The sequence below is a fragment of the Pan troglodytes genome, chromosome 14 (genome assembly GCF_028858775.2).
Source record: "Pan troglodytes isolate AG18354 chromosome 14, NHGRI_mPanTro3-v2.0_pri, whole genome shotgun sequence".
NCBI classification, from domain to species: domain Eukaryota; kingdom Metazoa; phylum Chordata; class Mammalia; order Primates; family Hominidae; genus Pan; species Pan troglodytes.
This window is the reverse complement of record NC_072412.2, coordinates 79,672,765-79,687,993: the sequence shown is the minus strand read 5'-3', so window position 1 is coordinate 79,687,993 and position 15,229 is coordinate 79,672,765. Positions and strand designations below refer to the sequence as shown.

Sequence of the window (15,229 nt, the reverse complement as noted above, 5' to 3'; positions counted from 1 at the left end):
CAAAACTAAAGTGTTGTATAGTAAACATCTGAATATTTTTAAGGCAGGAGAGATGACTTCTATGCTGGAGGAGAGTATAGAATGAGAACCCAGATGTGGTGACAGGAAGGGAAGCACCCTGAGCCAGATCAAAAGCATTTAAAAAGAATACTTGAAGTAGTAGTATGTAGTATAAAGCATCTTATAAGACTGAAGCGTGTTGTAATTTGAAGCTTATGGGTAAATACAAAAACACCATTATAGAGGTTAGCAACCAGCAACCGTCCGTGATGAAGGAAATTTGTATGTTTTGGACAAAGATTGCCATTTATAAAGATCTCCAAATAGTATGTGCCATGCCCTTTGTGTGGCTCTTGTATTCATTTAGATGCTGTATGGCTGCGCTTTTCATGTTAAAGTTGAACAGAGTCATGTGTATACTTCATAGCTGTATTCCCGATTTCTAGTAAGTTGTCATCTACTTGGTTTTCCTTAACTGAAATGCAGTTATTTTAATCCTCCATCCTGGCTTCATGGAGAGATGAACTGTGTCAAACCACACTGGTGCCTACTGTTCACAGATTTGATTTATTGGTGCTTCCCCAAAGTGCAGCATACCGCTGCCAGCCTTTTTAAATTTTGAAATATATGTTATACGATGTCTTTTTTCACCTTTGAATCCTCACTGATAGGCAGGGATATTTATTTATGTATAATTTTGTAAAGGAGAATTACTACATATGATTATAGAGATTTTATAGTTCCTTTTTATTTTTCTATATTTCAATCATTTTAGGAAGTTAACTATTTGACAGCATTGAAGTTTATTTGCTTAGCTTTTAAAATGAGATGTAGGCTCTTTATTATTTGGTTACCTTATTGAGATTGTTTAATATTATGTTCATAGCAGTACCTTCAGAATCAGCAAAGAATCTAAGAGTTGAGGGAAATATTTTGCCAAAACTATGCATAAATTACTTTTTCAAATTATGTAATTTATAGTTGTTTAGGGTAACAGCCTCAAGCACAGGTTAGAAATACTTTTTTGAAATGTATTTTCAGAATTGGCTTTTATTTTAAAGACGTTATCAAAGAATGCAGTTGATTTGTGAAGTGAAAGTTAAATTCCCTTTTTTTTTTGTCTGTGCACAGGTTTGGATATCATTGGTGAGGAAAGGAGAAAGAGAATTTTCATTCATTAATCCTAAGTTTCATGTAGGAGACTTTACAAACAAATTTTAAAATCTTTGAAAAATCCCCCAAACCTTAAATGATTTAAGGAAAGGATTAATTTCTAATTAGTGGAGAAACTTAAAATACTGGCTTTATTGTAATATTGGGCACGATTTCAGATAATCTCAGATTTGGAATATGTTTTTCTTTTCCTTCATTGGAAAAGCATCTGAGTTTATGTCATTAGTTTAGAAATATCTTATTTTAAACTGCTTGAGGGGAAAACACCAAAACTCTCTTGTTGCTGTTGGCTTTCTGCATATTTTCTACAAAAAAAGATACCACACTGTTGTGCATTGCATGATGAAGTTATACCAAGATTATTTATAAGAATCATTTAAGTTACAGTACTTAAAATCATGAAGACTGGAGCCAAACTACAGGTTTCAAAATTCTGCCTTTGCCGCTTGTTAGGCAAGTTACTTCTCTGTGTTTCCACATCTGTAAAATGAGACTGATAATTCCACCCGCTTCACAAGGTTGTGAGGATTAATGCAAGTTAATAGACAATAGAGTAGTTAGAACAGTTGCTAGCGCATAGTAAATTCATATTAAATATTTGCTGATGCCAGGACTGCTGTCACCACTACTACTTTTACTACTGGAATTTGATACCATTCCACCCTGAACAATTTTAATTCAGTTTGTTGGCTAGTGGCTTTCCTTTCCTGTATCTCACAAGATGTGTTTAGCCACCTTTGGGAATAAAGTTAGAGAACTGAAAGGATTCTTTAAAAAACCTGGTGTTTTTTGAATGATACTATATTTAAATTAAAATATAAAAATACATTCCCTATTCTTATTGGGGGATACGTGTGAGCCCTTAACCTGCTTACTCTCAATAATTATTTGATCATGTCATTTCACTTGTGAACGTATTAGTTTTGTGTGTGTCTCCAAATAGGTTTTTAAGCCTGCAGTGGGGCAGTTTTTGTTTTGGGATTACTTTTGAAAATGCCATTGACATTCCTTGGCTGCTACAATATTTTTCAAAATTATTTAATTTTTTGGAGTATTTGTGAAACTTACATAACTTATTCTTCAGGATTTTATCTTCTGTCTGTATTTTCAGTAAAGCTTAGCTGTGTATGTGTACATGTGCAGAAACACCATCTGTAAGCATATTTTCATTGATTCATATTTGAATAGTAAATACTGTGCAATATTTGATCTTTGGCCAGCAGTGTCAGAAATATCAAGAATCGTGTGGAACATGACATAATTCTTAGTCATTTTTTCATAAAATTCTTGAAATTATATTTTAGTGGTCCTGATTTAGCATGCCTAATAAATCCCTTTGCATTGTAAGACAGATACACGCCTGAGACACAGAAGTGAGACTTTCAGAATTGCTTTTATTATTTCCTTGAAATGAATCCCCCTTTCATATCACAGGCTTCTTTTCCACATTAGAGTCCCTCTTTCAGTTGGATAGGCTGACTAATATGTTAACTCATGGGGTACTCACTCTAATAGACACATATATTCTTTGTAAGTTATGCATATTTTCACATACATGTATGATTATTCTCAAATTCAGACTTAAATCTACTACCCAGTCCATCTCTTTTCCCTGAAATGTCTTGTCTTCCCCATTTTTCAAGACTCAGCTTTGTGTAAGCACTTCTGTGAAACTAAACTGATTTCCTTCCACTTCCCACTATACTCTGTTCTTTCACCAGAGCTCCCTATGATGTTACTAAGGATGGCATCTTGATCTGAATTACAGAATGTTAACTTTAATCACTTACTTTCATTATAAAATGTGGACATCAGTTCAACTTGCCTGGAATAACTATGGTTCTTCCATGAATTCAATTAAATAATATATGTAAAAGTACCTAGTCATTGTTAACCATATGGTAAAACATTCAAGAGATGGTAGATATTAGTGTTATAATTATGTCATTTATCCATATTCAGCCCACCTTTGTTGACTCTGAGCTTCTGTGTGTCAGGTTCCATGGAGTATTATTGTTGATGTTCTCAGTTCTTTGCATATAGGCAGTTCATGTGTGAATTGAAAACAGAATGTGTTTGCCATGTAATGTGCATCACTATTATAAATCAGTGACTTTTATTACCTGCCAGCAGTTGCTAGAATATGGTTGAGTTGACCTTCTTCAATTTTAGTATTTTTCCATTTTTAAAGGAGTCGTTTTTGATTCTTATAGTAAGAGTCAGACCAGGTACAGTGGCTCATGCCTGTAATCCCAGCACTTTGGGAGCCTGAGACAAGAATGTTGCTTGAGCCTGGGAATTTAAGACCAGCCTAAGCAACATGGCAGAACTCCGTCTCTACAAAACATTAGCCGAATGTGGTGGCGCTAGCCTGTAGTCCCAGCTACTCAAGAGGCTGAGGCAGGAGGATCACCTGAGTCTGGGGTGGTCGAGGCTGCAGTGAGCCATGATGGTGCTACTGCACTGTAGTCTGGATGACAGAGTGAGACCCTGTCTCGAAAACATAAATAAAGATAAAAAAGTAAATAAATAAGAAAATAATTTGTCATTCTAAACAAATGTTACTTTTATTTTCTGGGATTATGTAGTAATGAGAGAAGCATATGGTTAAGCAATCCCTTTGACAGTCTACTAATTTGCTTGTTGAGAAATACTAATTGATTATGTATTATGACAGCTAGCTGTGTGTTGAGGAGCAGATTCTGATATCTAAATACACAAACTTGGGTTGATGAATTCAGCCAGTCAGAGCTATTGTTCAGTAAGGCACTAGGCAACCTGTAAGATAATCATTAAAAATATCAAATAAAGTGTCTCATTTCTGGACCACTATGTCAACATGTCAGTAAAACAAATCTATTAAGTCCTTTGATTAATCTTTCAAATTATATTATAAAATCTACCTTTGTTAAAAGTTCCTTTGGCTCAGATGTGCAAAGAGATTGAACGTAAAGTTTCCTAAAATACTTTGTCTTCTAATATTTTCTAATTATCGCAAAATATTTTGAGAATGCAAATTTCATTTAAATGTCAACCATAATTAAGCATGTACCATTTGTTTTTCTACTCAAGTTTCACAGTTTGATGGAATGTTTTCCCCACAATTTAATAAATATTTGTTTTATTTCACATGAATTAATTCAAAAGTGTGGATAAGAGCAACATATTTTAATCAACTATTGTTGTGATGGGCTAGAAAATAAATTTATTCACTAAGCAAACTGTTTACTATGCATTTGAATAGGATTTATCTTGCTTAGCATTGGCAGCCTAAGCATACAGGCAACAATTAATAGGAAAGCCAAATATGTATACTGCATACTGAGCAAAGCAACTTATTTTTTCTTGATTGTGTCATAGATCTCTAGTATCTAAAACTTTTAACTATTTACCCCATAATGTCCTGTACCTAGCTGTGTTCCAACAACACCTGTTGAAGTGAAGTAGTAGAGAAATTCTTAGGCTGTGTGAACTATGCATTTGTAATTGGTACCAAATATGTGTTTGATTTTATTTTCAGTTGCTTTCAATATTTTTAATTTGGCTTTCTATGTATACATCACACAGCTACATTTTACAAGTAGTGCTGGAGATTACTGGGTAAATGGGCACCCTATTCTTCCCTTTCTTCCACCAGCCTCTCAAAACCCCAAAGATTTTAACATCTTCAGCATGATAGTTAAAAATGCCTCCTGATAGATGGGATTAAGAGAAAGATGTGAGTGTTCTTCATCTGGCAATGCAAATGTGTGTGTGGCCAAGTTACTTTTGGCAGAATGCAGTACTACATGTGGTAGTACTTATGGTACTTACGTGCACGTCCAAATGGCACATGTTTATATTTTGTTACAATTTAAATCACATAAATTAGACATACAAAGACAAAATTTAATCATCTTGTCAATCCTTTGCAGTACAAATCAGATTTTTGACCATGCAGTCCTGATAAAATGGCAATTACATTTGAATCTGAGCATAGCATAAATTACTTTTCAAACCATTATATTGAGTACAATATATGTAAAAGAAATGCTTAATTCATTTGCTATGGTTACTTTCTTTTAAAGACTTATTTGTTCTCTGGGTGCACAGAATGATGGGGTGTAATGAAACGGAAGCTGAAAACAGATTAAAAGAGTAATTTCCATGTCAGTGTGCTTTTGCTTTACCTTCTCCTTCTGAAAATGGGCTGTTTATTCAGTGAGCTCTGTTCTTAAGTGACTGCTCAAGCTTTGGGGCACACCTTACTCCAAGTGGGACTTTAATTATTAAATTTTACTTTCTGTAGTAGTATCTGCTATTTTAAGTAGTGAAGAATCCTTGGGTGGAAGCGTAATTTCAAGGAAACATAAAACTGGAAATGGGGGACAGTTTTATAAATGAAGTATTTTAAGTTGACTTATGCAACGAACAGAATTCCAAGGGGATCTTTATTGAATATGGGTTATTATTGACCTCTGAAATCTCTTTCTCCTATTGCCATTGGCTGTTGCATCTTTGAATTTTCTTAATGGAGGAATTATGAACACTATACTCTGAGATCCTAGAGTGGAGATTCCATTTTCTGTGGATCCCAGGACCTTCGTATAAGCAAGTATGGTTGAAGGTGATATTGAGGAAGTATAACTTTATATCAGGTTTCGGACATAGCTTTTCCTAGTTTTCAAGAAAGCTGAAGTGGAAAAGGAGTTTGGGCACTTGATTATAAATGTAGGGGGGGTAGAAATAGGAGTGACATTTCTTGAATACCCGTTATATACCAGACATTCTGGTATACACATTCTCTTTTTTAATATTCTTAGCTTTAAAAAAAGTGGGGAGGAGGGCTTATGATACCAGTTTAACAAGGGGGCAAAAGGAGCATATAAAATGGAAACAACTTACCCCAGGTCACATTACTCCCAAGTGTTAAGGCTGATGTTCCTTCTTTCTGGCTTTCAAAGCTAGATCTTTTCCATGATGGCATCACAGCCTTTCTCACATGGAGTGGAATATGCCATTCGTTCATGTGAGATCCTGACATGCTGGATATGATGGAGTTCCTGAAACTTCCGTATTGTCACCTGGATTGCCTGATGAGTCAAAGGAGAGAGGGTGGAACTTTGTGCCTGGGGTTTTTGTTTTTGTTTTTGTTTTTTTGAGATGGAGTCTCCCTCTGTTGCCCAGGCTGGAGTGCAGCGGAGTGATCTCGGCTCACTGCAAGCTCTGCCTCACGGGTTCACACCATTCTCCTGCCTCAGCCTCCAGAGTAGCTGGGACTACAGGCGCCCGCCACCACGCCTGGCTAATTTTTTTTTTTTTGTATTTTTAGTAGAGATGGGGTTTCACCATGTTAGCCAGGATGGTCTTGATCTCCTGACCTTGTGATCTGCCCACCTGGGTCTCCCAAAGTACTAGGATTACAGGCGTGAGCCACTGTGCCCGGCCTATGCCTGGGTTTTTGTCTGAAGGAAGGGATATATGCTAGAAAGTAGGTGTGTAATTATAAAATATGTCCAGGAAATCTTAGAAGCTTTTTGTGCTTTCTTTTTTTAACTTATGAGATCTTTACTATGATGGCCTTGTGTTACTAAATTTAGTGAGCATTGGATACTTATAGGAGAATAATGCTTTCTTTATGGACTCCACCTACCCTAATTGAAGTGATGTCTGTTATCACTTTTTAATGCTTAGTCATGAATTATGAAAGTTAAATGTGTTTCATGTGTGGACTTTACTTGAAAATGTGTACCTGAAATGGAAAGTGAAGTACTATTCTCTCCTATTGTGAGAGGCATCTCTTTTCCTATAGCCATGATTTGCTAACTGTGTCCTGTGTTAAAAAACTCTAGTTTGCTTCTCTGTAGAGAATTATGTGTGTCCAGTGGAAATCCAAGTGCCTCTTCTTGGTAGTAAGATGTGTCATGCTGTACAAGTTCAGAAGAGATACAGTAGGTGTCACCTGTCACCTAGCAACAAGCATTCTTCTTTGTGTCTTTAGCTACTTTTCATTTTTAGTCAAAATAGCTATGAAAACGTAGCACTTAGATTTGCATTTATCTCCAGAAATATTTAGATTAACCTTCAAATATTTTTAGTTCCCAAGATAACTCACTGTGACAGATGAAACAGAAATAGCTTTAAGTAGAAGAAAAGCAACTTATGTGGTAGAAACCTTGATGCGCAGAGCAAGGCAAACTTGGACCTGTTACATAACATCACAGACTGACATGCACAAAGCCTGCCTGTCAACATCCCTAGTTGGCTTTAAAAATTACAGTAACTGAATTGAATATGTATGTAAACCTTTATTAGTTGATTTTTAAAATCGGTGCTGGAAAACACAAGATCATAACTAATGAAGCAGTGATTTGTAAACTTGAATCTAGAAGACAGAATTCCAAATAAGATTACTATATCAGCACCACCATTCAATTCACTCGAAACAGAGCAACTAAATTACCTTTGAGCAGAGAGTGAAATCCCTGGCTAGTTAGATGTCTAGAGTGTTTCTCTGTCTCTATTTAAAGATACATAAAGGGATTCTCAGAGGATCTAGCAACAAGTATACTTATGGGTCCATTTTAATACATTTAAAATGTATTAAACACTAACCTTTAAAGACTGAGAACATAATAGATCATTTAAGATGTGATGAAGAGCAAGCAATCTTGTACTGTAGTATATTATAATGCCTGTACTCTGAGGTAATTGTGACAGAGTAGCTGCTTATTTGTTAAAGTGGATAGCATTCACTTTCACTATGGCCAGGGTCACTTCTGTTGTCCAGGGTGTACTGTCTTTGAGTTATAAAGGAACTTGAGTGATCATATGTGGAAATTTCAAGACAGAAAAAGAGAAAGGAAAGAATTTAAAAATCATTCTCTATTGCTTGCAGCTACTAAAGAGAAACAGGTGTAACTGGAATTTCTCCAGTCTCTCCTCTAAAACCATGAGTATTTACCCATGGTTCCAGGCAGCAATATTTTGGTTTAAAAGTAATCTTAAAATACTTTCAAAAGTGTAATATTTTATGCCTTGCTACTTTTCATGTTTTTCATATTGAAATAAGCGACCAATCCTTTGCTTTTCTTCACCTAATGACAATTGAGAAACATTTTTGAAGCCAGGAAAATGAGGACCAAAACCATGCGTCATGAGCATTTTGATGAGGCCACTGGCCTTTAAAACTTCTGTGCTTTGGGAAGATTTACTGGATAATTTCAGAAACCTATTTGGCAGAGCTAAGTAAATTTAATTCGGAAATTGATGAGCTATTAACTGTTATTGGAAATGTGCCATTTTCCTATTTTATATCATGGCTTGCTTTTGATAGGGATTGGGGGGAAAAAACTAAAGGCCCCTTAGCATGAATAAAATTAGAGATGTATCTGTTCTATCATGTGGCCTCCATTTAGAGAAATCTTTTTTATTTCCTATTCGATATCTAGGCTGTTGATTAAAAAGTGGTAATTCTTACACGTATGACATTTAACATTTTACAGATTGCTGTATAAACATTACTGCAATTAGAGTAGGCAAGTATATAAAGCAGGTATTATTATTATTATTATCCTTGCTTCTTGGAGAAGAAAACTGGGCATCAAAGAGGTTGAACGAGTTGCTTAAGTTCACACAGCCGGAAGATAATAGAGGTGAGACTAGGGACAGACAGGTCTTCTCAACTCTAATCTGTGTCCTCATCTGTTACCTTCATTTGTGCTACTTAAAGTATGAGGGGCTGAAAGGCAAGAGATGAATCTTGAACACTCTCTTGGGAGCCTGAATTGGATGGAAAGCAAAAACTAGTTTTGTATCAGGCCGTCCAGTGCTTTAAAAACTACAGAAATATAAATTTAAATTGTAGAAGGTTGCAAATGTAGATGGTATGACAAACCACGAAGAGCCATGCCATAAGATTTGGGACTAAGACAGGGGTTCGTAAGAACCTTGACATTATCTAACTTTTTCCTTGGTTATAAAATTTACCTCTGATCAGTTTCATCCTTATGTCTTCTCCTAGTGGGAATATAAATTGGTACAGCTAAGTGCGGTAGCGTAGGATGAGGTTACCTGGGGGAGTGGTGGTTGTAGTTTGCGGTGGGCTCTGCTTGCAGGCCTTGCCTTCTTCCTGATTGGAGGCTCTTTGTGTCTGTCCAGAGAAGGCATCCTTTCCATTTGCTTAAAGGCATCATTCAGACCAGCAGAGACTCTGGTGCACACCAGATTTACACGGAAGGGTGTTTATGTGTGATTCGTAATAAAAGTCACAAATTATAAGGCAAAAGTTAAGAAGTAAATAATGATATATTCCCTCAGTGGAGTATTATGAATTTTTGGATTAAGCATTATTAAGTTTATATGAGAACATGCCTATGGCACATTAAATGAAAAAAATTATAGAACTACCCTGTGAAAAATAATGAGCCAGGTTTTGATGTACCTTGATTGAACATTCGGCTAAGAAGTTGGAACCGATTGGATTAGATATATTTTGAAGACTAGAAAGGACAAAACATCTTTGAGAACACTGTGTGTTAGGTGACTTTTTAAGTATTTCAAAGGATACCATGTTATGGTTTAATCATGTTAAATAGAGGAATTATACTCTGAATTTCAAGAGAATGTTTTTAGTCTGCCACTATAATATTAAAATGTTGGATTCCCTTTTTAGTAGCATGCCTGGTAAAAGCTGTAGTGCATATTAGGGGACATGTTTTGAGACATTGTTATAGCAAGAGAGACATATATATTTAAAACTGGAATAAAATTAAAGGCCAGTTTCCTTCACTGGTCAAGCCTATGGAGCTTGTGAACTCTGCTGCATTTCATTTAAGGCCTTTATGAGTGAGTGAGTTCTTTTCAAATGTATGGAAACATACACAGGAAACCAGGCCCAGTGCTACAGCCCATAGACATTGGCACAGAATGGGCGCTGCTGAGAACTCCAGGGTGTGTCCCCTCTGGAGTGTAATTCCAAACGAAAAATAAAGTCGACTGTGCCTAATAAGCTGGCTCAACTGAATGCCAAAGAAAATTTGCCTCATGAAATGGAAATTCTGAAGCAAGTAACATAATGCTGAGAGAGAATACATAGGAAGACTTGTAAGATATATCCAAATAGGGCAAATGGTCTATTATAATCAGAACTCCCCAGCCCAATAATATTTAATGATTTGGTGAGATCCTAATGGTCCTGGAGATTTTGGACCTTTTAGAAACCACATAAATATTTAATTTATATTTAATTTTTAAAAGAAGGGACATATATTAATTTAGATCTTTTTTTTAAAGTTACTTGGGTATGGCTGACATGGAACCACCGAATTTATTTGTATTCATTATTTTGCACATTTGTATCAACTGTAAAGAAATAATCATTTCCCCCAATGAAACGACATTACTTTAAATTCTCTCAGTTGCTAAGAATAATGAAGCCAAGGGTTCCAGTTTGAGTATTTGGGACTTCTCTTTTATACAGGAAATTTACTTATAAACCTTTTTTTTTCTTGGCCATTTTCTCCTCAGCTGTCTCTCTCTGTTGCATCCCTTTCTTTTTATTCTCCTCCTCCCTTCCTCCCTCATTTTTGTCTAGGTCTTAATTATTTAGTGCCCAGGATCTTGTCCTAGTGTCATAACTGGTGTTTTTCCCTCTACTGCATTTTGCCCTTTGATGGCTGCTGAAGAGCAAGCCAACAACACATAGCTGAAGAAAAGATATTCCTCAGCTCTATGATCACGAGCTTAAGGAACTGTAGAATTAAGATGTATTTTTTTCCCCAAAGGAGCAATAACATCAAGTTGTAGAACTTTCTCTCATCATTTGTCTTTGTGTTTTTCTTGCAGGATCAATGTGACTCTAAGAACAAATGGATGAATGAATATCCATATGAAGAGAAAAACAATAAAGGTTGGTTAGTCAGATGTTAAAATTGCATTGAAAATATTGCTACTTTGAGCATTACTTTTGGGCAGTTTATTCTCATTAGAGTACTTTCTTGTGTGAATACGAGACAGAGGTCAGTACTTACATGTGCATATCTATCTGTAAAATGTAATTTTTCCTTTTAGCCCCTTAAAAAATTATATGGAAGCAACTCCTAATTTTTTTCCTGCAAGTCTAGCTGTAATTCTTTTCCAGAACTTAAGCTGGTATTTTAAGAATCAACTTTCAGATGAATATTAAAAAATGGAAAACTGCTTGATGCAACTGATCACTGGTACAAAAAAAGAAGCCAGATTTTGTTTAATATACATCAGTTTTCTACAAACATAATTCTAATACCAGTGCCATATGGTGCATGATTGCTGTCAAATGCAGTCCTATGCCCCTGAAGTCTCTGCTTTTCTCCTAGAAGTAGGATCATCATGGAAAACTTTAATATTTGGTTTCTTACAAATACAGTATGAATTAAAGTGTGGTGGGGGGGGGCACTGTGAATTTCAACAGTCCTCAAATGATGGGTATTACCTTATTTGTGGTAGTTGAGATTTTCTTGTAGTTTCTACTGGTTACAATGTAAAAATCATAGGTGACACTAAGAGAATTACAATATGTTAAACCATCTCTATTTCATAAGTAGGGTTTTACACTGAACAGGTCTCATACAGAAGCATGTGCCTCATAATTCCTCATGTAGCTGCTCAGCAATACAATTTCATATTTTCCTTCCCATATTACTCTTGCTGCTTCCAAATCAATGCACAACTTGCTATGTCTTTTTCTGCCAGCCTACCTTCACAGCTACTTACAAGTGATTTTCAAGGTTGTATCTTTCACTTAAATTGCCTTCTTCCATCCTCATTGCTAAAATTGCTCCTTTCTAGTATTTGTAAAGTGTTTAGACCTGTGGAGGGATATTGATTCAGATATTGTTCAAGGGAGACTTCTGCAGGTATCAGTAATGTTCTTTTTCATGACCTCAGTGTTGCCTGTGTGGGTGCATTCACTTTGTGAGGATTAACTGTACTGTGGACTTATTTGCATGTGGATCAGTGGTGTGTTAGTAAAGTGGTTCTCTGGGAGAAGGAGGGGAGAGGAGAGGCCTGATTGTAGTGTTTGTCAATTCCTGTGGTGTAATTATTCCCATTATGGATGGTTTCAAGGCTTTACCACCTGGCTTGCAAGATTCCTTAAAATTCAACAATTGGCTCTCATGAGCAGGGGATGAGCTAGCACCAGCATACCATTGATAATCCCATTTATACAGTAAAGTTAAAAATGTTATGTATTCCTTAAGACTAGAGTGGCAAAGGTAGTAAATTTACTTTTCTCTATGTAAACATGGAAATGTTCTTTACCTATCATGCAAAATGTATTTATCCCTTTCCTTTAGAAATGATGTTGAGATAGTATTTCTTTATGTTTTTGTTCAGTTGTCATTAAATTTTTATATTTGAAAAGATCAATGTTAGCTTTGTAAGTTCATAAATTTTGGCAGTGTCATTGTTCTGTAACTAATTTTTATTATGACAAATGAAGATGATGGCAAAAAGAATCATTGTGTTACTAGTTACCCTGAGGATAGACCCTGAAAATATTATGATTGACTGTAATTTATGTGATTCATTCTGAACAATTGTGCCTTATAGCTCATAATTCATGAATTCAAAAGTCTTTAAGGAGAAAGGAGCAGTGAGTATTTAATTTAATGTGTTTGTCCCATTGAGATGGAGTCTCGCTGTGTCACCCAAGTTGGAATGCAGTGGCGTGATCTCGGCTTACTGCAACCTCTGCCTTCTGGGTTCAAACATTCTCCTGCCTCAGCTTCCCAAGTAGCTGGGATTACAGGTGCGTGCCATGTTGCCTAGCTAATTTTTTGTATTTTTAGTAGAGACAGGATTTCACCGCGTTGGCCAGGCTGGTCTTGAACATCTGACCTCAAGTGATCCTCCCACCTTGGCCTCCCAATGTGTTGGGATTACAGGCGTGAGTGACTGTGCCCAGCCTCACTGCTGTGTGTTTAAAAAATGATTTTTCATACATTTTATCCATTGTAGATGCGTTTGAACAGAGAATACATTGATGCTTGTTTTTAAGTCTGCTTGAATCAGATGCTGTTAGTTTTAACAAAGTCTGATTCAGGGAGAAAATTGCAGAGTTTGAAAATTTATCTTTTTTTACATTTCAAATACATTGACAAAGTCAATATTAAGATGAAGTTTTTAAAATGTCAGCGGTGGAAGCTGCATTGCCATAGTTGAAAAGGGATTTGAATATGGCTTTTACAACTGTTTTGTACGTTTCCAGTTTGCCAGTGGTGACAAAATCCTGCCAAGAGCCACAGAATATCACGCTGTGCCTTTCTGCTTAGGTTCTAAAATTTAAATAGCCTACTTGGGATTTATAAAATTTCTGTTGTGTCCATACTGAGAGTTTTACTTTCAGAAGCAGTCTTCATCCACCCTTTCCTTAAAAATAAAAACAAAAACAAACAACACAACTTTTGCATTAAGTTTTTCTTTACTTCATTAAGTTACTTCCTTTACTCAGCTTCATTGCACTTGGATTTGTCCCTTTACCATCTGCCTTTAGAAAACGACAAATAAATTCTAAAAAGATTCCTGTTGTCCATTATTTCCTGCTCACAAATACCAGCATAAAATCTGGTGGATACACACTTCAGCGTATTTCAGCAGTTGTCCTCTCTGTGAATATGGTGGCTTGTTGTGGACCTGGCTCCTGGCTTTGCTTCATTTTTCTTTCCCCCAGCCATTTCAATATGTTTACCCAGTGCTTCTCAGCAGCTGGCTTAGAGCAGGTGTTCAGAACATACCCATCCCACATATACATTAGTCCAGCTTATCAGAGTTCACATTAAAACTTTGCTTTGTGACTACCTCTGATGAACAGCTGCCTAACCACCTAGCATTAGCAGTGGGGTGACTTTTACTTTATGCATTTGGAAATCAAGAGAACAAGAGCAAGCCTTTCTGTGAGCGATTTCATGCCACACAAAAAGGGTTTATTTCATAGTGATGGTTGTGTAGCTTGTGGTTGCTTTAAATTTCTTTTCCAAGTTCCAAGGCTCTTTCTTCGCACAGGATAGAAGGATTGTAATAGCAGCAATCCAGCTTTTCTTCCATTTTGAACTAAGTAGCCATAGCTGCTCCAAAAGCTGCAATTAATGTAAATGAAATGGATTGTTAGCATTGGCTGCTGTAAGTGTATGTAGGGTAGTTGCCTGGACAATAAAAGTGGAATCAAAAAGAGGCAGGCCTTAGCTCTGCAATTATCTGTCTGTTTGATCTGGAACCCCAGTGCCCTCTCCTTTGGGAATTTTAACTTTCTCATCTGCAAAGAGGAACTAATAACACCTGTCCTGCCTATTTCAAGAGTTGCTATGGGTGTGAAAAAAGGACATTCTTGTGAAAAAGATTTAAAACTGTCAAGTTCTAAAAGTGTGCATGGTATTGATATTATTTGTTTTTTAGTGTAAGAGAGCTTCATGACATTGTATGATTTCACTTCACAAAGTCAGACATTTTCAGAAATCGAAGTGCCCTCAAAGGTCATTAATTCTAACATGCACTTGGTGCATGGCTACTATCCGTAAGACTTGGTTGGCTGCATTAGTGTTATGTTGAGCACGCCTTGGAATTTCTTAGTTCGTGTTACATTCATCCTATTTCCAGGCATATATAATCGTACTAAAAGTTTTTTTTTATTGAGCCACATCAATAGACTTGATAATGATACCAACTAGTGTGTGTATCATAGTATTTATTAAAATACTGTCTTGAATTGGGTCACTCCTTTTACTGTCAAGTCACTTCAGTTTTGGGTATCTTATTTATCTGGGAAATGGGAACAAAATGATATGCAGAGATTTGGGAAAGATTATGGAATTATTGAAGGAGAGAAATAGCTTCATTATTTGAAAAGATGATGCGTTGCTCATTTTAAAACCATTAAAGCATGCAAAGCCCCATCATCTCCGTGCCTCATATCTTCTGTTCATATTCGGTGAACATTATTTATAGCTTCTCTGTGTACATACATACAAATAATTGGAAACGGTTTTTTAAAAATAAGATCATATTTATACGTTGCATCTCTTACAAAGAATATTTTTTT

The 15,229-nt window shown here is 36.0% G+C and overlaps 1 protein-coding gene across 11 annotated transcripts in view; it reads left to right on the top strand.

Annotated features, from left to right (window-relative positions):
- Positions 1-15,229, top strand: part of KLF12 (KLF transcription factor 12) — a 620,046-nt gene that overhangs the window by 299,762 nt on the left and 305,055 nt on the right. For all 11 annotated transcript variants that reach the window (XM_054665368.2, XM_054665370.2, XM_016925371.4 and 8 more), the window contains exon 2: positions 10,999-11,062. In XM_054665368.2, coding sequence (XP_054521343.1) covers positions 11,030-11,062 — 33 coding nt within the window. In that variant the 5' untranslated portion in view covers positions 10,999-11,029. The remainder of the gene's footprint in view (positions 1-10,998; positions 11,063-15,229) is intronic.